The 19,771-nt window shown below is 42.8% G+C and overlaps 3 protein-coding genes across 10 annotated transcripts in view; 2 read left to right on the top strand and 1 right to left on the bottom strand.

Moving 5' to 3' along the window:
- Nucleotides 1–256: 256 nt before the first annotated feature.
- On the bottom strand, nt 257–8,687 carry LOC133342656 (5' exonuclease Apollo-like). 5 transcript variants are annotated; one of them, XM_061551960.1, is made up of 7 exons: nt 8,522–8,687; nt 7,882–8,015; nt 6,654–6,714; nt 5,802–5,992; nt 4,108–4,273; nt 2,701–2,883; nt 257–2,209 (listed from the first exon to the last, which is right to left on the bottom strand). In XM_061551960.1, the coding sequence occupies exons 4-7, from the start codon at nt 5,988–5,990 to the stop codon at nt 945–947; spliced, it is 1,803 nt and encodes a 600-aa protein (XP_061407944.1). In that variant the 5' UTR covers nt 5,991–5,992; nt 6,654–6,714; nt 7,882–8,015; nt 8,522–8,687; the 3' UTR covers nt 257–944. The 5 variants fall into 5 exon arrangements, with proteins under 5 accessions (XP_061407944.1, XP_061407945.1, XP_061407941.1 ...); XM_061551959.1 differs by lacking the exon at nt 6,654–6,714 and adding an exon at nt 6,773–6,833 and having other exon boundaries at nt 258–2,209; nt 8,499–8,687; XM_061551958.1 differs by lacking the exon at nt 6,654–6,714 and adding an exon at nt 6,773–6,833 and having other exon boundaries at nt 258–2,209.
- MRPS33 (mitochondrial ribosomal protein S33) lies at nt 5,788–12,497 on the top strand. Of its 3 annotated transcripts, none has more exons than XM_061551965.1 (3): nt 5,788–5,868; nt 11,460–11,700; nt 12,198–12,497. In XM_061551965.1, the coding sequence occupies exons 2-3, from the start codon at nt 11,477–11,479 to the stop codon at nt 12,301–12,303; spliced, it is 330 nt and encodes a 109-aa protein (XP_061407949.1). In that variant the 5' UTR covers nt 5,788–5,868; nt 11,460–11,476; the 3' UTR covers nt 12,304–12,497. The 3 variants fall into 3 exon arrangements, with proteins under 3 accessions (XP_061407949.1, XP_061407947.1, XP_061407946.1); XM_061551963.1 differs by lacking the exon at nt 5,788–5,868 and adding an exon at nt 8,903–8,959; XM_061551962.1 differs by lacking the exon at nt 5,788–5,868 and adding an exon at nt 9,122–9,170.
- Nucleotides 12,498–13,441: 944 nt separating this feature from the next.
- The window catches only part of VGLL4 (vestigial like family member 4), a 44,909-nt gene continuing 38,579 nt past the window's right edge, over nt 13,442–19,771 (top strand). Inside the window, exons 1-2 of one of the 2 annotated variants that reach the window (XM_061551955.1) lie at nt 13,442–13,530; nt 13,877–13,953. In XM_061551955.1, the coding sequence (XP_061407939.1) occupies nt 13,887–13,953 (67 nt within the window). In that variant the 5' untranslated portion in view covers nt 13,442–13,530; nt 13,877–13,886. Of the gene's footprint in view, nt 13,531–13,759; nt 13,954–19,771 lie in introns of those variants that run through there. The other variant, XM_061551956.1, reaches the window with a different exon arrangement.

The following is a 19,771-nucleotide window of genomic DNA, read 5'->3' as shown; positions in this document are numbered from 1 at the left end:
GAGCCGTTTCACCCAGGCATAGGCATCATGTCGGTTAAATGCACATACGTTTGGAATGTTTTCATAATTTATTTTGTTTTAGACATCAATGCTTATTGTGCAAATGTTAAATTTACTGTTGTGTACATGGAGCATTTCCCACGTTTTATAAGGTCGTATGGCATATATAGAACTTTGTAATTCGTTTCGGTCTTTTTTTAGTAAACTTTTTCACGTCAACAAGTAATTTTGAAATTGTTTTCATTTTTAACTGGACATGGCACATTGAAGATTTCACATACTTTTTGAGCCATCCCAAATGTATGGCCCAAAGCAGATATACAAAGCATTACATGTTTTAAAATCACAGTAGTTGTAGAGAAGTTCCAGACCCGTGTTTATTCTTTTCAGGTATTTATTGAACAGACCAACAAATGCAGTGACCGAGCAAAAACGCCCCCTTTCAACGTTCCACTCGGCACCCCCACCAAATCCCTCATGTAATGTGGGTGGCTATGTTACGTGAAACATGAATACACCCGGGCGAGTTCTATATTGACGATGGCCAGACTTGTGTCCTTTATGATGATGAAAGACGTGTGTACCTCACACCCCTTTGTAAAGGAGAAATTGGTGATTCAAGCATGTAACCATTACCTACCCCTGCGTGTGCTTCTGTACCAGAGATGAGCGGGTGAATTATGAAATTGAATTCGGGAAGCGTTTTGCAATGACCCTTCAGTGTGAACAAGTCCTTTAATCCCCACAAATACAACTTTTAAACGTGTAAAAAAAAACAAAGTTATGCTGTAAATAATGCAAACAATGAAAACAAGTTTAAAAACAAAAACACAGTTAATAATTTAATTACACATGTACAGTATAATACGTTTATAGAAAGTTATGCTAGTTTCGTTTGCAGAATTAACCTGCTTGCTCCAGCAAGACGCCACCTAACGGTGCGTTCATTTCCTCTGCTGCATGCACTTCTCCACAAGTCGATTAAAGCGCAACCTCTTCTCCTTTTCACTCAAAAAGGCATGAAGTGGGGACAATATGAGGTTACATTTTCCAGCCTGGGTCTGGCTGCAGCTCTGCACTTTTCTCTTGAGAATAACAGAAAGTCTGCCACCCATCAATGGTGTGTGAAAGTCCACAGGATGGTCCTCACTCTTGCACGAAAGTGCACCAACAAGACAGGGACCATCAGCGGATTTAGGAGAGTTTGTTAAAACGCGCGCTTCGCTCGATGCACCTTGCCGGTCGCCTTTGCCGTCATACGGCCGCCGTGAAGGGGGAGGCAACGAGTCAAAAGAGCATTTATCTTCGACGCATGTTGCATGCTTTGTGAAGGACTCCGAGCTCAGACTTTCTGCACAATCAAGTTTCCTTTTCACTCTAGATTTATGGGCATGTGAATGAACTGAAGCCTCAACAGTTGACTTGTAGAAAGACTTTGTGTCCATGATTACTTTGGTCGATTTTGAATCACTTATGTTACCATTCTCAAAGCTTAACTGGATTGCAATAGATTCAGAAGGCAAGGTAAAGGACTTGTCATCTTCATTTTTTACAACACGCATGGAATCATAATCGCCAGCTTCATCGTCATCCTCAGAACTTGAAATTATGACACGTGGAGGCGAATGTTTTGCAATTGAAGATTTTGGACTGTCAAAGCAAACCCCCTTGGGGATGTGCGTTCTGGAGGTCCGAAAAATCTGCGCTCTCCTTTTCGGCAAACAATTATTACTGCAGGCAGAAACCCCGCCTTCCTGCATGAACCTCTGCACCGACTCCGGAATAATGATACTCTGGCTGCTCTGCGCGGTGCTGAGGAACTCCCTGAAGTATCCCTCGCAACTGGGCCCCTTGACGATGGGCACGATGGCTCGCGGCTGCAGCCCGGCGACAAATTGGCGCAGCTCGCCGTAAGAGGAGTGGTCCGAGTAGGGTACGATGAAAATGGAGTCGCACGACTGGCGGCCGGCACGGTTGCCTGAAGGCAGCACAGCGATGGTGGGCCACTCGCAGTTCCAGTGTGCCACGCTGCGGCTGTTCAATTGGTGTGCGTCCACGACCCGTAAGCGGCACTCCTCTATGGCCGTCGTGAACACGTTGGGCAGGCCAAGCAGCTGCAGCGTCTCCATGCGTTCTGGACTTACCCCCAGCCACCCAAACTCCATTGCCAGCTCTACCAGCAGAGACTCTTTCCCGAGTGAATATATGCCTACACAAAAGAGAATTCGGATCTTGAAGAAGCTCCTAGAACGGACAGTGAAATGTAGGACATTGTGCTGAACAATACACACCAAAGGGCTATACAGAACAACCGTGAAAAGATGAGTAGTAGCAGAAAGGAATTTGTGTTTTAAATTATGCCCTTTTCATCGATATACTGTTTTTCATATCCCAAGTTTCTACTGAACATGAGTAGTGTTTTTAACATGGATGATATACTAAGGTAATGCAATATCCACCCATTGTCATTAAGAAAAAGATAATGTTATACAAAGAGTCACTCATTACTGATATAATCGAATAACCATATTTCATAACAAGGGGTTTATAAAAAGCACTGGAACTCAATTCCCACCAGGTAAGAACCAAAAAAGGTGCAGAAATAAACCTAAGTCTCCATGAGGGGTGAATAGTGGCTGTGTGTGTTGCAATTTCATGCATTGAAATGAAAGTTGTTATATGAAGAAAACCAAGTCATACCGATGACAACCTGATGGTCTGGGTGGTTTCGTATTATTATCTTGATCTCTTCTGTGGCATCTTCTCGTGAAGGAAAGTGCCACTTTGAAGGGCAGTATGTGTTATCCAAGTACAGAACATCGATGATAATATTGGTTTGCAGCAGAGGCAGCTTAAGCATCTCTGGAATAAACCTAAAATCACCTGCAAAACGCCAAATAATCATTTAAATCAAGAGAATGAATGCTCAATGTACAAGCAGTTTTTCTTATCTACAGCAAAGGGCCAACATTCAAAATAGAGTCACTAAATAAGTCTCGCATTTGTAAGTATACAAACTCTCATTAAATTAAACACATTTTGAGTCTATAGTTTGAGCACCAATCAGAATCCATCAAATGAAAACTTTAATTCATGAACATAAGAGAACAAGAAAAATATTTTGATATATTTGTATCATTGCTTAAAAATAGAGCTTAATGAGTGCTCATGTTTCTAAATTAAATATTTGATATGTGTAGAAGCATAGGTTCACACTTTCCAGACATAGTTGGTATCTGAGGTGTAACCAGGCTTTGATATATCAACGTCGATTGTTAAGCTAAAACGATATGCATTGTATAACATGATAATAGGTTTTTCCTCTTTTTTCTGGCAACAAAACAGGTGTTAAGATGTTAAAACACCAAACTGAAACCTTTTACAAGGAATTATGTCTGCATTAACCACAATGCTTGTAGTCAGAATGCAAACAAAAAAATACTCTGATAATATATGCATTGTCCTTGAAACGGATTGGTCCACACCAGAGACGGCTTTCTTTTGAGCCTCGTCTCAAACGGTGTTAGACCAGATGACGCCAAAAGGCGTCTAACACCTTTTGAGACTCGGTTCCAAAGAAAGCTGTCGCTGGTGTGGACCAATCCGTTTAAAAAACAATGCATTTCTTATCAGAGTATGTTTTTTCTTTGCATTCTGACCACAAGTATTGTGGTTAATGCAGACATGATTCCTTGTAAAAGGTTTCAGTTTGGTGTTTTAACATCTTAACACCTGTTATGTTGCCAGAAAAAGGGGAAAAACATATTATCATATTTTGGTACTGGCACAGGAGGTCCCATGACATTTTATAACAATTTAAGTGTATCGATTTCAATAGTTGTATGTGATGTGATTCATATAATCACTGTGGTCATTTGTGTCCATTAAATGTAAAAAAAAAAAATCTTGAATCGAATCACTCATCTTCTTTCGTATGGCTGATGTAGATGCAGAGTAACAACTACAATTTCACGAATTATTACAATTGTTGTCATGCAGTCAATCGTACCTCCACTAGTTAGCACCACATGAATTTAACCAAGCATGTGGGGTTATATTCTGGAAGCTATTAAAATGTATTTCTTTCAAATCACACACCACACATACCTGTGTACAGAATGTTGCCAAAGTAACCTTGGAACAGAAACATGACGGCACCCGGGCAGTGGTTGGCATCAATGAGTGTCACCGTCATCGTCTCCTTGCCCACTCCATCTAAGGGCACACAGTGGCTCTCTCCCAGCTCCAGCGGGCGAATGAACTTGTCAGCAATCTAAACAGATCGTTTTAACATCGCCGTCACACAATGCTCGATTATCTCTCACACACGTGCAGTGTATGTACAAACACGTGTTATTTTCATGGTGATGTACTGTAATTCATGTTCCTCCTAGAAAACACTGCACTGGCATTCTCATCAATTTATTTATTGTATCTTACCTCATCTAACGACTTTTTTTTAGGAGGGTCCAACGTTTGGCCACTGCCACATTAACGAAATATTTTTTAATGTGGGTAGAAACTGGATGGAGTAACCAGGGAAATCCCATGCTTATAATGGAGAAAATACTCAACCTTCTGCACAGATGGGTTCACAAATCATTTTCTCAACTGCAACCTCATGACCAACACACAGTTCAGCGAGTTTGGGAGATTTCACAAACCTCCACAGCATTATAAATACTTGTCACCATGCCCAGCTCTATAAATTATGCATTTTTTCACGAAATGAATTTCATGCACTCACATTCTATTTTGATAAAATGGCATTTAAATCTGTTAATGGAACTCAATTTTTTTTATTTTAGTCCCAAAATTATAGAACATTACCTCTAATTATACCAATCATCTGCCTCTGAAAGGCCAGTGTCCAAGCTATTTGTTATATATATATTTGTATTTATACATTAATAATGGTTTATGTGGAAAAAAATAATTCGGAGGCTGCACCTAAATATTCCTTAAATACCATAAGCAATGGCGCAGCCAGGATTTTCAGGTAGAGGGGGCAACCCCTCCGGCAATGAAAAATGATATGAGTTGTTAGTAAGTAAGGACTTGTCCCTTGCTTTTTATTCGACGCGTATGCGGCGATGGCGCAGCCATCGATCGAGGGTCGAATTCGAACCGTGTGTGATCGGCATCGCGCTCGCTGAAGGTGTTTGCCTTCAGGGAAGCTGTGTACTGTATACGCGACTGCTCACAATTCTGAGTCATTTATAACTCCTTTGCTGTTAATTATTGCCAATTATGGACTCAGACTATTGTCCTATCATCTCATAGAGTCCCTGGCACGTAATAATATGCTACGCAGTGGCAGTTGGGGGTCGCAAAATGCCGCTTTATTACTAATTAACCCCAATGATCCGATCGAAATTAGGGATTTCGATGGGATCATTGGGGGGGGGGGGGGGGCACGTACCACCCCACCCCCCCACTGGCTCCGCCAGTGACCATAATCATCAGCCGCGATTAATCCACTGCTGGATGAAGACCTCAGCAGGCCTTCACCATAGCTCATGGTCCTGTACTGAAAGAACCCAACTAGCACCTGTACACCAGCCAATTTCATTGCTCCATCTCCGCGCTGGGACTTATTCTCCAAAGTGTTCTCTCCATTGGCTGCGAATGCATTGTTAGTCTTAACCAATGACCATCATTCCTTAACCTAACGTTATAAGCTAAACATAAAACAGTCCGTTTGGCTTTCGTACATGACTAATATCAGGTGACCGCCTGGGGCACATTTAAAAAAAGACAGACCGCCAACTTCTGTGAGCAAGTGAGGCGCGTGCGCGTACGTTAAATTTGTGTTTGAGGAGCACGGCGGTGATGGGAGAGCAGTAGATTGGCCGGCTCCAAGTCGGGGTGAGTCCACTTGTGTGATCGGCGTGCATATGGCTCAGGAAGAAAATCCTCGCCTCGGGGAACTTGGCCACCCGCCACAAATCCACAGCCAGTGGCGTGTATGGTATGAGCTTGCCATTCATCACTGCAGCCAGAGGGGAAGACGGGGCAAGGAATTGAGTTTCATACACCATTATTCGCCTTTTTGTTAACCGCCATTGTGGCGAGTGTTGTGGAGATGTGACACCACCTAATTGTTGTCACCACCTGCATAAACAAAGGCGTGCAGGCTATTTAAATAATTTAAAACAGGAACAGTTGAAAAGATATAACTGCCAAAATCGCTGTCCGTGGTGCTAACGTTAAGAAAAAACCGCCACTTTTTCTTGCTGTTTTTCACACCTGATGATGATTGCTTGTGTTGAAGTGGAAACGTCGTGAGATTTATATTTTTTATATTTTATTGTTTCCCTTCTACGTGACTCTACCGAAAGAACCAAGAATATGAATCCCTGAAGTCACGAAAGCTTTAAATCAAAAGATAGAACAGGTTTATTCAAAGTACTAAGAATGTTTACTCTCAATGGAAGCCAACTGCAAATCAGGCTATCTTGGTCTCTTGCTTTCTCACCTGGTCTAACAACAAAACAAACTTGAAACTTGGCCTTCATGGTTTGGTGTTGGCGAATACATAAAGTAATTTCTTTCATGGATAATAATTGTTTTTAGTTGAATTCAAATCTCATTTTAAGTGTAACACATAGGCTTTCTATTCTGGCAAATCGCCCGACGCTGGATGCAATTACCAGCAAAACGTCGTGCTCAAGTTGTCGATGTCGTGGATTTACTCTCCAACACACCCGTGGGCTGAAGTAGTAGAGGAGAGCGAGTTAATGCACACGGCAAATGAATGGGATGTGTTTACCTGTGAAGAGTGTCCTGTCTCCACCACTCTGCAGGTAATGCCAGTGATGATGGGTGCATCACTGCCAAATCAAAAACAGTAGTCATGACGTGGAGAGTAAAATGTATTTAAACACATTCCTAACCCCACCAAATATATTCGGCGTGTATGCACATTAACAACCCTTTGGAAAGCCAGCGCAGGACGAGGGCCTCCTCAAGCCTGCGGATCGTGGTTAGCTTATTTGACCACACCTCACCACGCTCAATATAATCTACTGCAGTAATAAACAATACAACAGGGTGGTCCAGATGTCGTGTGATCCCCATTTAATTATCTAAAACGTAATCTTTTTGAAGGAAGGTTTATTTAAAACAGAGATGAATATGCAAAGGGAGAAACACAATTTGGGGTCAATTAATTGGGGGGGGGGGGGGGGGGGGTCACAAGACATCTGGACCGCCCTGTAAATGTAATCTGGTGTACTAAGAATATAAGTGAGCTCCTCGACATAACCTACTTTCTGTTCCTCACTTAAAACCCATCTCTTCTCCCAGGCCCATCATGCTTTCCACCTGCCCCCCAGCTGTGAGCAGGTCTAACCCCAACCCCTCCTTAACCTACGTAGTGTGCAAAAGAAGTTCAACATACACACAGTACATACATACCTGCTCTCATACCCGCCAACCCACGGTTTACCCCGTGTTCTTGTACAGGGAAATTGCGTTTTCACGTCCATACGGTGTACAGCCGTTTCAATACGGGCAAAAACTATTGTTTTGTTTGTTTGTGTTTCTCCCTTGTGATGGGACTTTGCAGGATGAACGCTGAGATTTATAAGAGCACAGGGTTATCAATAAGGTCTGAATTGATCTGTAATAAGGTAGCCACTGATCAAGGGGTTGACAGGTATTGTGTTCTCCTGTCACCACGACCACTTTTAAAAATCCCACCCATTATCTGAACCACTATCATTGTACATACAATGTGAAAACTGCTGCAAAGCGCTTTGGAATAAGGCGCTAATTATACATCTATACATTCTCTAGAGTATACGACACTAGGGCTCCTAACCCTCCTTAGGGCTTCATCCTCTATACACAAGAAGCGTTTCGTCAAGGCGACCTTACCTCTAACATCAGAGGCGGTTCATTGGCATCGATTCAACCAAGCCCGACTGCTGATGAGACAACCGAAGGTCCAAGCCGGTCAAGTTTGCATGTCCTGTGCTCCACGCCGTCGAAATTATGCACTCACTGATGGTCTGTGTAAAAAAATGTATATTTTTTAAAAAATGCGGACAGATACATAGTCTGCTTATCGATGTCTGACCCATATATTCGATAAGCTATGTTCGAGCAGCTCACACAATAGTCGATATCAAGTTCCTCACAATGGTCCACGCTCACCAAACAACGCCTTACGCTCTTCACAAAGCGCCTCACCAGTGAGCTCCTCTCTATTAATCTCACCACACCACCACGCACATGGAGAAAAGCTTCTCACCCTGTACTCTGGTAGTAAGCAAGCTCACACACACACACAAGAGTAATAGTCTCACTCAACCCGTGCCACCTGTGGCAAGTTCACCCCACCTACAACTGTGTTCATCTCACCACACGGTGAGCTCCACACCCACAACTGCATTAATCTCATGCCTACTAAGTAAGATAATTCATGCCTTTACCGGATTTAGTAAGCTCATCATCTCGCAGTGTGAGTGAGCCCTTATGTTGCGTAAGCTCACCTGTACGCGTTATATAAGCTCACCTGTACGCGTTATGTAGGCTCACCCCAACACAGGGAGTCACTCATCCTCTATTAACAGGACTATGTGTATATATAATGTTAGAATGGTGACGTTTGGGACGATCTCGCCGTGATCGCGCAGCAAAATTAAAACCTCAACTCGCGCGCTTTTCTCTTCACGGAATCACGACCGGGGTGGGGGTCGGAGGTGAAAGGTCAAACACGGCGCACGACTCTTAAACAGGAAGTTTTCGAAATAAAAATTTATTTTGTGTTTGTTTTCTATCCGATCGATTAATTATCGTCTGGTTTGGTTGAGAAAATAAAAAAATATCCACTAAAATTTTAATCTAAAACGAAAAATTCCGTGGCGAACAATTTATCGCGGAAGTGTTTCGCTTCCGGGTCGTGTCCGCACGTGTGGAGGTCACCGCACGCCCTCACCAAGGCCGTCATCGGGTAAAGTCGGGGGGTAACGAGACGTTAACGATACGGATAACCATTACCATTATCGTTGTTGCTAACGTTGAATTAGAAAATTAAGCTAAATATGCACACCGTAGTTTGTCAAAGTATGCTCTCAGGGCTATACCAAATAAATGAAACTGAAATTCGTGCGCGTTGACACCAATTGGTATGCGCTCACCGTTCGCACTGTTTGAGCTGCAGGGTATTATTACTTTTTAACGTTGAATAATCTTAAAGGTCTAATGTGTGCATCTTTCGATTTAAAGCTTTCGTGACTGCAGGGATTCATCTTCTTGGTTCTTTCGGTAAAGTCACGGAGAAGGGAAGTAATGAAATAATAAAAAATAAAACATAAAATAATTCTCACGACGTTTCGGCTACAACGCTTGCGTTGTTTATTTTTATTATTTTATACTTCCCTTCTACGTGACTTTACCGAAAGAACCAAGAATGTGTGCATCTTTATTTGCTGCTGCGTTTATGTCTTCGTTTTGTTATCCGAGTGAGCGATGTCAATCTATTGTACTGTACCATGCTTCCTCCGCCTTTAGTCAGCATTGACCAGAGTGGTGAAGTATGGTCAAATAACCACCACCACGACCGACACTGCGTGAGGAGGCCCTCATCCAGCAGTGGATTAACAAAGAGGCTGTGTTTGTGCAACCCGGGGAGTGTGCAGCTCATCAAGAGGTGGCTCAGTGGTTAGCACACTGCGCAACTGAAACTGCCCCACCTGGGTTGGATTCCATGTCCACTCTGCCTTAAATGAGCAGTGGTATCTGCTGCGACTTTGTAAGCGTCAGCACTGTGGGGAGACTCAAAGGCGGCGATGGAACGTGGATCTGTCCACCCTTCCATGGGAACCTCATTTGCCAGTAAAAATATGATAATTGGTTTTTTACCCTTCTATCTGGCAACAAAACTGACACCTTTTTACAAGGAGTCATGTTTGCATAGACCACAATACCAGATGACGAAAAGGCGTCATCTGGTCCAACCCATGTGAGACTAGACTCTAAGGAAAGTTGTGTGGACCAATCAACTTCAAGGACAGTGCGCATCTTCTTGGTTCTTTCGGTAAAGTCACGTAGAAGGGAAGTAATAACATAATAAAAATAAAACATAAAATAATTCTCACGACGTTTCGGCTACAACGCAAGCAGCCGTCTGTTTTATTTTTATTATTTTATTACTTTCCTTCTACGTGACTACCGAAAGAACCAAGAAGATGAATCCCTGCATTCACGAAAGCTTTAAATCGACAGTGCACATTATCAGAGTTATGTTTTTTGCTTGCTTTATGACTGCAGGTATTGTGGTCTATGCAAACATGACTCCTTGTAAAAAGGTGTCAGTTTTGTTGCCAGATAGAAGGGTAAAAAAACAATTATCAGTGTTTCTGCTATTTAAATAAAAAGTTCATTGGATAACCGATTAAGAATGCTGTACAGTAGTAATTCAGATTTTGCATAGAATACTGCATTGAGAATACATTCTCACCAATACGAACCATTTTTCGATTTAAAGCTTTTTGTTGACTGCAGGGATTCATCTTCTTGGTTCTTTCGGTAAAGTCACGTAGAAGGGAAGTAATAAAATAATAAAAATAAAACATAATAAAACAATTCTCACGACGTTTCGGCCACAACGCAAGGACGGCTGCTTGCGTTGTGGCCGAAACGTCGTGAGAATTGTTTTATTATGTTTTATTTTTATTATTTTATTACTTCCCTTCTACGTGACTTTACCGAAAGAACCAAGAAGATGAATACGAACCATATTACAACAAAAACAAGCATGCGAATTTGGAATTCCAAATGTAACCTGCCATGTTGAAATGTAAAGTTGATGCTTTCTCAGCCCTCAATGCTTAGAGCAACTGCCTTGCAGTCGAAACCCTGCAGTTGAGTGCTTTGCCGAGTTATATAATCTTTGGTCCAGATCAGAAATTTGACCTGCCATTGTCACTTGAGAAAGCAAACCCTTAGTTAGATTGTTAGATCACACTGATTTACATTGCAAACCAAGTGACACTGAGGATATTTTATTCAACGAACCACAGGCATCTGACTGGTTGCATAAAAACACATTTCGTGATTTAATACTGTGTATGGCAAACTAAGGCTAAAATGTGTCATGCAACTGGCCACCAAAGAATATGTCCACCAAGTGTTATCGTAAACCTAGGAAAGCCTCACTGTGTTAAGACCTTTCTAGGAAGGTCATGTTATTTGCATTCAGGGAGCAATGATTGATAAGTGTTTCCCAGTTAATGTAACTAATCTGCGAGTAATTAAAAAAAATTGGACCATAATTCCGTTACGAGATCTTTAACACCCACTCTAAAGCCGACTGAATCAGGGTGGTCTGTCAGTCGAACCGTGTGCCTCTGCAGCAAGTGGCAAACACTTCCGCAAGAGCCACTGCCCCATGCGTGCCCCATGCGTGCCCTGAGCATGACTCAATGTCCATCTGTGTCCATCGAGTGCAGACTGGCTGTCAGGACACATGGCGGCGATTCCAACCTTGAGCAACTATGCGCGCCGCATGGCAAGGCTGAGTGCACGCATCTTCGGCGAGGTGGCGCGGCCCACCGACGCACCCTCTATGAAGGTGGTGTCATTGATGAGTGAGAGGCCCATGGCCAAGCAGCCGGACGTGGTCAACTACTATCCAGCGCACCAGGAGTACTCGCAGCTCATGCGTACCCTGCGCTTCCATGGCCTCTACAGGTGGGCAGCTGTCCTTGTCTTAGCTCACGGATGAACCATTTGTTTCACACCTTTGGTCACATAGTTACTAGCAGCAAATTTCGATGGGATGATAGACAATGGTCGAGAGTAACAACCGAGTGGTAGGCAACGGAGGGAACATGCCCAAGAGAATCAAAGAGAACATCTACTGTAATATATAGAGTGATTAAATCAGCTTGTGGCCAGGTGCTCGATGGGTTGTTAGATAGCAGGATGACTTAGACCAATGCGTTGAACAAAATTATACAAACGAGACTAAAAATAGAAACAATGCAAATGTGGTGGTAAAGAGACAAAATCATCTATTGGCAGCCAAAGATTTTACAATTTAGTTTGAAAGTAGGTTCATCATAACATGTCTATTGTTAACACTTTCCTTTGGCTTTCTTTGAGTGATGTTTGTAATGTTTGTAAATCTGTAATGAGTATGTCTGAGACATGGTTGATGGTCCTACGGTGAAACTTTGTTGTTTCAGAGATGAACACGAGGATTTCAGGGAAGAGATGAAGAGACTCAAGAAACTTCGGGGGAAAGGGAAGCCAAAGAAGGGAGAAGGAAAGCGGGCATTACAGAAGAAGTGACCAAACGTGTTTCTAACCACGGTGTTATTTTGTGCCAATAAATTACATTGGCATCTGTGAATTCTCAATGATGTTTTCTTTTTTCCAATGGGGTTGGCAAATGTTGTAGTGTTGTGATATACCATATATTGTATTTACCTGCTTTTGCTTCAAACTGTAAATACTGTCATAACTGAATAAAATTATAAAAATCATGGTGTTTAATGAACAAATGGTTTCCTGTGAACCGGTACATCAACTGTATACAGTGCTATATAGTGTTTGGTGTTGGCGAAACACAAAGAACTGGAGCAGGGTATAATATTCAGTGTTCCACAAAAGGGTTCAGTCGCAATGCCTTTTGAAAAAGTGAGAAGATTTATCAGTGTAAATACAGCAGGGTAGGTTACCGCAGTTGTACGGTATCTTGTGATGTGTTTTTTCGTGGTACAGCAAGTTGCACTTCTGACATTTCGGTTAACGTGCTGGGAGTTTCTTGAATTCAGTTCAACACGTGTAGCGAAACATGCCGTGGTACAATCTGAAATACACACTAAATACATTGGGCAAAATAATGTTTCATTGGATCACGTGAGATTTTTTTCAATTGACTAAAAGCTTAATATTTACATTACTGTGCTTTATAACAATAAATGTATAATCCAGCTGTACTAAAATAAACCGAACACTTTTATGTGCCTAAAATAATAGACATTAACTTGTTTCACGAAGCAATACGCCATGACAGTCTCTTTTTGCAATGGTGACCAAAGAAACATGCAAATCATGGATGTTACACGACTTTACTGTCTTAAGATCTTCGTCGACATTTCAACCTCGCAATCCACTTTCAGATGTAACATTCGTCCTCGGGAAAGCGAACACTGCGGTGACATTTTGTAGGGGGCCTCACTAAACCAACCACCCCTTGCAACAATGGTCACGCTGTGTGATGCTGCCATGGCTGTGTGCCCAGTGTGGCCCTGCCAAGCACCCCGTGGTCCATCATTTGCATGCAGCCAGGCACAATAGAAACACTGGGGCAGCCAATGGCGGTCGCCTCTCTGGGTCACCTGCCCTAGGCATCCCCGCATTCCATGCATCGCTCACATCGCAAGCCGTGCCGTTGGCGGGGAGTTCTTTCTTTCTCTCTCTCTCTCTCTGTCTCCTTTTCTTTCCATCCCCCACCATTAATTACGGTCTGCCAACTTTGGGGTTTTGTGGCCAAGGCATCAGCAGCAGTAGCAGGTAAAAGACGTGCTGCTTGGGACTTTTGTCCCCACATCTCAAACTCTGGTGTGTGTGTGTGTGCGTGCGGATATTTACGTGGTTACTGGTGCCACTTTGGGTGGCAAACGAATTAGTTTTGTGTTCTGACAAAAGGGTCTGGTCCGGTTGGAAGTTTTGAGATCCGAGTCGATGCAATGGGCTGCTTACTGAGTAGTCCTGAAAAGAGGCCAGGAGGGAGACTAATTCGCAGAGTGATGGCGCATACGAGACGATGAGTGGGATAAGGAGAGGTGACAAGACGAGTTCTCCGGCTACTTTGCTTGCTACATCGTGAGTGACAATTCGCCTTATTTGAATGTTCTAGCCGATGAAGGATGACCGAGACACCACTGGACGTTTTGTCTCAAGCAGTGACGCTACTTACGTCTGGTTGCCACAGAGGTGAGTACACGTTTTGCACAACCACTCACTGTCGTTTATCTGTGACATCGTCATAACCGTGGTCAATCCACTGCTGGATGGATGTCTTCCCAAGCCATGTTAATGCTCCCCACCTAACACCTGCACACGAGTTGATTTCGTCACTCCGTCTGAACATTGCTACTATACTGACACCTGAGAATACGATATGCATTTTACGGGCATATACGTTCACGAACATTTATAACGTCCTGTGTGCACAGAGGATTTGTTTAATTCGGTATAGCGGTTTTGGTTGTCATACGATGAGTTTACCACCACTAGAGGTCACTGTAAGACCTAAATAAACAGATGCCGTGTGCTGTAAGTAATGTAGTGTCGTGCAGTTTAGCACGACGCATAATTTACATCATAGTCAGACCCAGACATGTTTTTCCTCCAACGTGTGTTGGATATTAACAGTTACACGGGTGATAACTCAACCTGCTTCTGCGAACGAGACAGAAACATGTCCAATACCAGTCTAGAGTGTTGTTTTTTTTTGCCTTGCATATTAAATCCTGTTGGGTAATATTGGTCTGGAAAGCCCATATATGCTGATGGACTGATAAATTACAGTATGTTTAGTCAGGGTTACTCAACAAAAGATGTTGGTATGCCACATTTTATCGGTGGGTGTAGTCCGTGTCATGGCACTTCAGGGCAGTCCCTGCCAATACATCTGAAAAATCTAGAGAATGAGTCCCCGTAACACTTGCCTAACAACAACACGTTGAAGCAAGTTGTGACGTGGCTAGGTTCTCGTTTTTTGCCAACTTCTGATTTATTTCAAGAAATGAACCGACAGCGCACAGCTATCATAATACAGGTTTTTTTGGGGGGATTAAATCGTGTAAATATATGTGGCGTTAAACCCTCCACCACCCGACACAGCCAACTAGTAAGGCTTGTCACGTAAACAGAACGTGCCAATTCGTTACTAGTACAGCACACCGGTGTGTTGGAGAGCCAAGCCACAATATTTACCATCTGAGTACGACGTTTCGCCAGTAATTACATTTACAATCTGAGTACGACGATTCGCCAATGTTGTGGCTTGGCGAAACGTCGTACTCAGATTGTAAATGTTGTGGCTTGGCTCTCCAACACACCGGTGTGCTGTACTAGTGACGGAATTGGCCACGTTCTGTTAACGTGCCAAACCTTACCAATTGCCTGTGTCGGGTGGTGGCAGGTTTAACGACACATTTATATATTTACGCGATATAACCCAAAAAAACTTGTATTATGGATGATATTTTTCGCGAACGCCTACGTGTTAAAGCACACAGCTATTTAAAATACACACAAAAATCCCCACGCCCTCCTGGACTGAGCCAGTTTTTCTCTGGCTCAACCCAGTTCTAGCGGTATTGTCAAAAGAACTCGTGTCCAAAACAAATACTAGATATCGTACTTTTCCGTTTACTTTTGTATCTCGGCTGTTTTAAAATTGTAAGGGGGTTGTGGACATGCGTCCATGTGTACATGTACAGCAACTTTGCCAATCCGTTGCTGGATGATGGACCCTTCCTCCACGTTGTGTCGGCCACGTCTCTCATTATTAGCCTTTTCTGGAACATTATTAGAGTTTACATCTCGATTTAAAGCTTTCGTGACTACAGGGATTCATCTTCTTGGTTCTTTCGGTAAAGTCACGTAGAAGGGAAGTAATAAAATAATAAAAATAAAACATAATAATTCTCACGACGTTTCGGCCACAACGCAAGCAGCCGTCCTCAGGTGAAAAACGGCTGCTTGCGTTGTGGCCGAAACGTGAGAATAATAAATGTTTTATTTTTATTATTTTATTATTTCCCTTCTACGTGACTTTACCGAAAGAACCAAGAAGAGGACCACCACTGTTGACTCCCCCACAATGTGGCACTTAAAATGTAGGTTTTTAAAATATAGGGCTTTTTAATACGTAGATCGTGGTATCTATTTTAACGACCCCTGAAGAGATGATGGGATGAGTCGACCTCCAACCAGGAATTGAACTCGCAACCTTCTGATTGTGAGCCACGTGGTCTACTGCCACCTGGTCGGATTTTTTATAATAAAAATAAAACATAATTATTATAATTATTATTTTATGTTTTATTTTTTATTATAAAACATAATTATTATGTTTTATTTTTATTATTTTATTACTTCCCTTCTACGTGACTTTACCGAAAGAACCAAGAAGATAGAGTTTACATAATTCACGTCCGTCTATATATTGGAAGATATATGCTACATGTAGAAAACCTACAGTCTATGTAAACATCAGTAATTTAAATCCGTTTGTCAATCCACTCTGTAATGCTTCCAAGCGTGTGTTTGTCCTCGAAAGCAATTAATTTTGCGATAACTCGATACATCAGATATTCTTGGTTCTTTCGGTAAAAGAACCACGAGTTTGAATTCCTGCAGTCACGAAAGTTCTAAGTCAAAATTCGATACATCAGGTCCATAATATCAACGCAACTTTATAATGCTAATATTTCATTTATATTGGCCCATCTTTGCGAGCGTCATCGTGGTCCTCCTATGTTACAGACAGACGGACAGACAGACAAAACAGATGGATAGCGCTAATTCATTGATGCTTATGGCTTGAGAGCGTTCCAACAGATGTTGATACGTGATCATTCTTACAATACAACAATGGCGTATTTTTATTTATTTATTGACTTCTTGATAAAATGTTTGTGTTGGAGCCATTCATAACATTGGCTCTTAATTGTTCACCAGAGGCTGGAAAAAGGGTTGGGTGGGTGGGACGGGGTATACGGAGGGGCGGGCAGCCAAATCACCTGCCTTAGTGGACTTAGGGCCCTAGGGGCTGCCTCGGGCCACGTCCCACCTCGTGTCTCGGCCGTGCCTTTTGTCACGGCGGGGGCTGGTGGGTTGGGGGTCGTTCTTGCCAGCCAGCTGTCACGGAGAAGCTATTTAATGGATGCACGTCACCACTATTCGTGCACAGGCTGTTGCGTTGTAGACTTTGCGCATTGTATTATTTCGTTGCAGGCAAAAAAAAAACCCATGGTCACATTATTATCATCATCAAAGTGTGCCATTGTCTTCCCACTGTTGGATTCTTTAATACCTCCCCACGCTGCGGTCGCCATCCCTCGTGTCACTGCGATGTCATAATGCATCTCACACTCCTTGCACACGAGCTGATTTCACTTCATCTTATATATACACATTACGGTAATAGTCTTAGCTACGGTAGTTTATGTAAACACATGCACGCACACACGCATAGATACGCATGTGAGCTGATCTCAGTGCTCGATGTCCGCCGCATTAGTCCTATTAGGAGTGTTCTTTCCTTTGGCTGTCATTCCGTAACCCAGTCTTGTCCACTGGCCATCAACATGGCCTGCCCCAAGCCCACTCAACTTTCCTCAACAGTTAATGTGATCCGTGTGTTCATCCGTGTAATTCCGTTGTAACATATAATTTATCATAAAACGATATCTTACAATCTTCCGTCATATTTATTTTATATAATGTGTGGTATTAATATATAAATGCGACGTGGAATCATTTAACATTTCGCTTTGATGCGTTGTGGGGGCAATAATATATAGGTAATACATTATCTATACACATTTATCTTTGCCTTGTAAGCTTGTACTATGTACAGATTACACGTTCAGTAGGCTGTGACATCTTTAATAGATATGAGCGTACATCAACGTATTTCCACATTAATATCAAGAAAGGTATTGCATGTGAGTTACGATTCTTGGCCACGTCTAATAACAGTGGCGAGTGACATTTGAACTGGCCCTGGAACCGGACCCCTCGCCCCCTGCCTCACCAAGATGCCACTGGCCAGCGTGGCGATGCATGGTAAAGACAAGCCTCATGGATCGATACGGTTTGGCGAGACCCTTCATCAAACAGTGACATTGGCACAGCTCGCAATTGTTGTTATGATTATTTAAGCCACAGAAAGGGCGGTTATGTAACGGACGCATGGAGGAGGACGCGATGAAACGCGTTGTTAAATGAAAACAAGCTCACGAAAAAAAGCGTGAAAATTCTATTGAATTAATGAGTCATACTTCCTCTATGGCCATTGCATAAACGCGCTGCATGCTTTGTTGGCGCATGTGTGTAGTTTATTCATGTGACCTTTGCGATTTTGAGCACTGTTAATGTGGATCACAATTATGAAGTAAGGCGGATTATGAAAATTACCTAGAATTGAATGCTCTCAGAGAGTTCAATTTGAACAGAACTGGATAATTGATGTGCAGCGTTGTGGGATGCAATTGCATGAATGACGCTATCTAAAATGTCATTATTATTACTGTTTTAATGCCAAGGGAAAACACGAATGTTTACAATCAGAAATATGGACACCGTGGTTGAAAATAGAAAACAGATGAAAGTAGGTGCGCAAATATGCATGGAGAGATGCATGATTGAAATTACAGAGAAATGAACACCTGGATCAGGAAACGGACTCAAAACAGAGACAATACGTTGACTGATAATTGTTTTTTTACCCTTTTATCTGGCAACAAAACTGACACTTTTTTTTACAAGGAGTCATGTTTGCATTGTTGCCAGATAAAAGGGTAAAAAAAAACAAGTATCATATTTTGCTACTGGCAAAGGAGGTTCCAAATGAGTACGCTAACTGTTAAGGAAAATAAGTGGGCTTGGGTAGGACACGTTATGGCTGGAAGGAATAATGTCCAATAGGCGAGACTTGTGAATACATTGGGTAGACAAAGAAGAGTATTTGCCCCAAGGACAACCGCCATTTAGACAAAGTAATACGATCACTTATTGTGAATTTGGCATGGCAGGAACTGTGACGAATGTTGACGGGTTGGGGAGGGCGTCATCCAGCAGTAGATATATCATGGCTGATGATGTGCAGGAGTGAGATTCGTTGTGGAGTTGCAGAACCACGAGGGATGTACACGGCTTATGGGGCTCTTCACCCAGCAGTGGATAGACAAAAAGGCTGCGAATGGTGAGATATCCATCGCCTTTGCGATGCGAAAGGAGCATAAAGTACACCCATCGCTTCCCTTAGGGCACAATTAGAGCACCCGGTCACAAAAGCACCCACGTAGTGCATTATTAAAAGTGGTGTTGGCGTGAGCAGGCGGGATTAAGGGCGTCTGTTGGGGGGGGAAGGGTGGGGGGTGTTGGTCTGTTTTTAGCTCGCAGCCTTTCTGCGAGCGTCGTGGGTTTCGTGGCCAGCTGCCGCGTTCCCTCCGGTGTGGTATGCGGAGCAAATATCCCACATCATTCATTCACTCGGCATTCCAGGTGTCCCCGTGCGTAAAGGACACGGTTATCGCTCAATGGGCTCTCACCTGTGCTCATGTACGCGGGATGCAAAGCAAAGTGCCGTAATTCGACAAGCTTGGAATTTATTTTCCACTATTCTTTGTGTGCCATGTTCTATCCACCGCTTGATTAAGGCCTCCGTACACCCGAGGCAACCCTCAAACTCCTGCGATGCTAGAATGTATTTCAGTCCTGCACATCATCATCAGCAGCTATTGTTTAGCCACTGCCGGATGAAAGTCTTCCCATGCCGTCGCCGTCATCCCTGTCGATCGTGTATGATGCCACAATCCATCTCACTGCTGCACATGAGCGGATCTCATTGCTCTACCTCTAAGGCGGTGGATCTACTCTCGGGCAAATTATCCCTTTCGGTCATTGTTCATTCGCATCCATTTGTCACCATCCTCTTGCTTTACGCAAAAACAACCCTTTAATGCCGATATTTGATCATTTTACTGCTGGCTATTCCAAGTGAGTCATATTGTCC

This window comes from Lethenteron reissneri, chromosome 15 (assembly GCF_015708825.2).
Source record: "Lethenteron reissneri isolate LAM-NWPU_2019-01 chromosome 15, ASM1570882v1, whole genome shotgun sequence".
Taxonomy (NCBI): domain Eukaryota; kingdom Metazoa; phylum Chordata; class Hyperoartia; order Petromyzontiformes; family Petromyzontidae; genus Lethenteron; species Lethenteron reissneri.
This window is presented reverse-complemented; position numbering and strand designations above follow the sequence as displayed.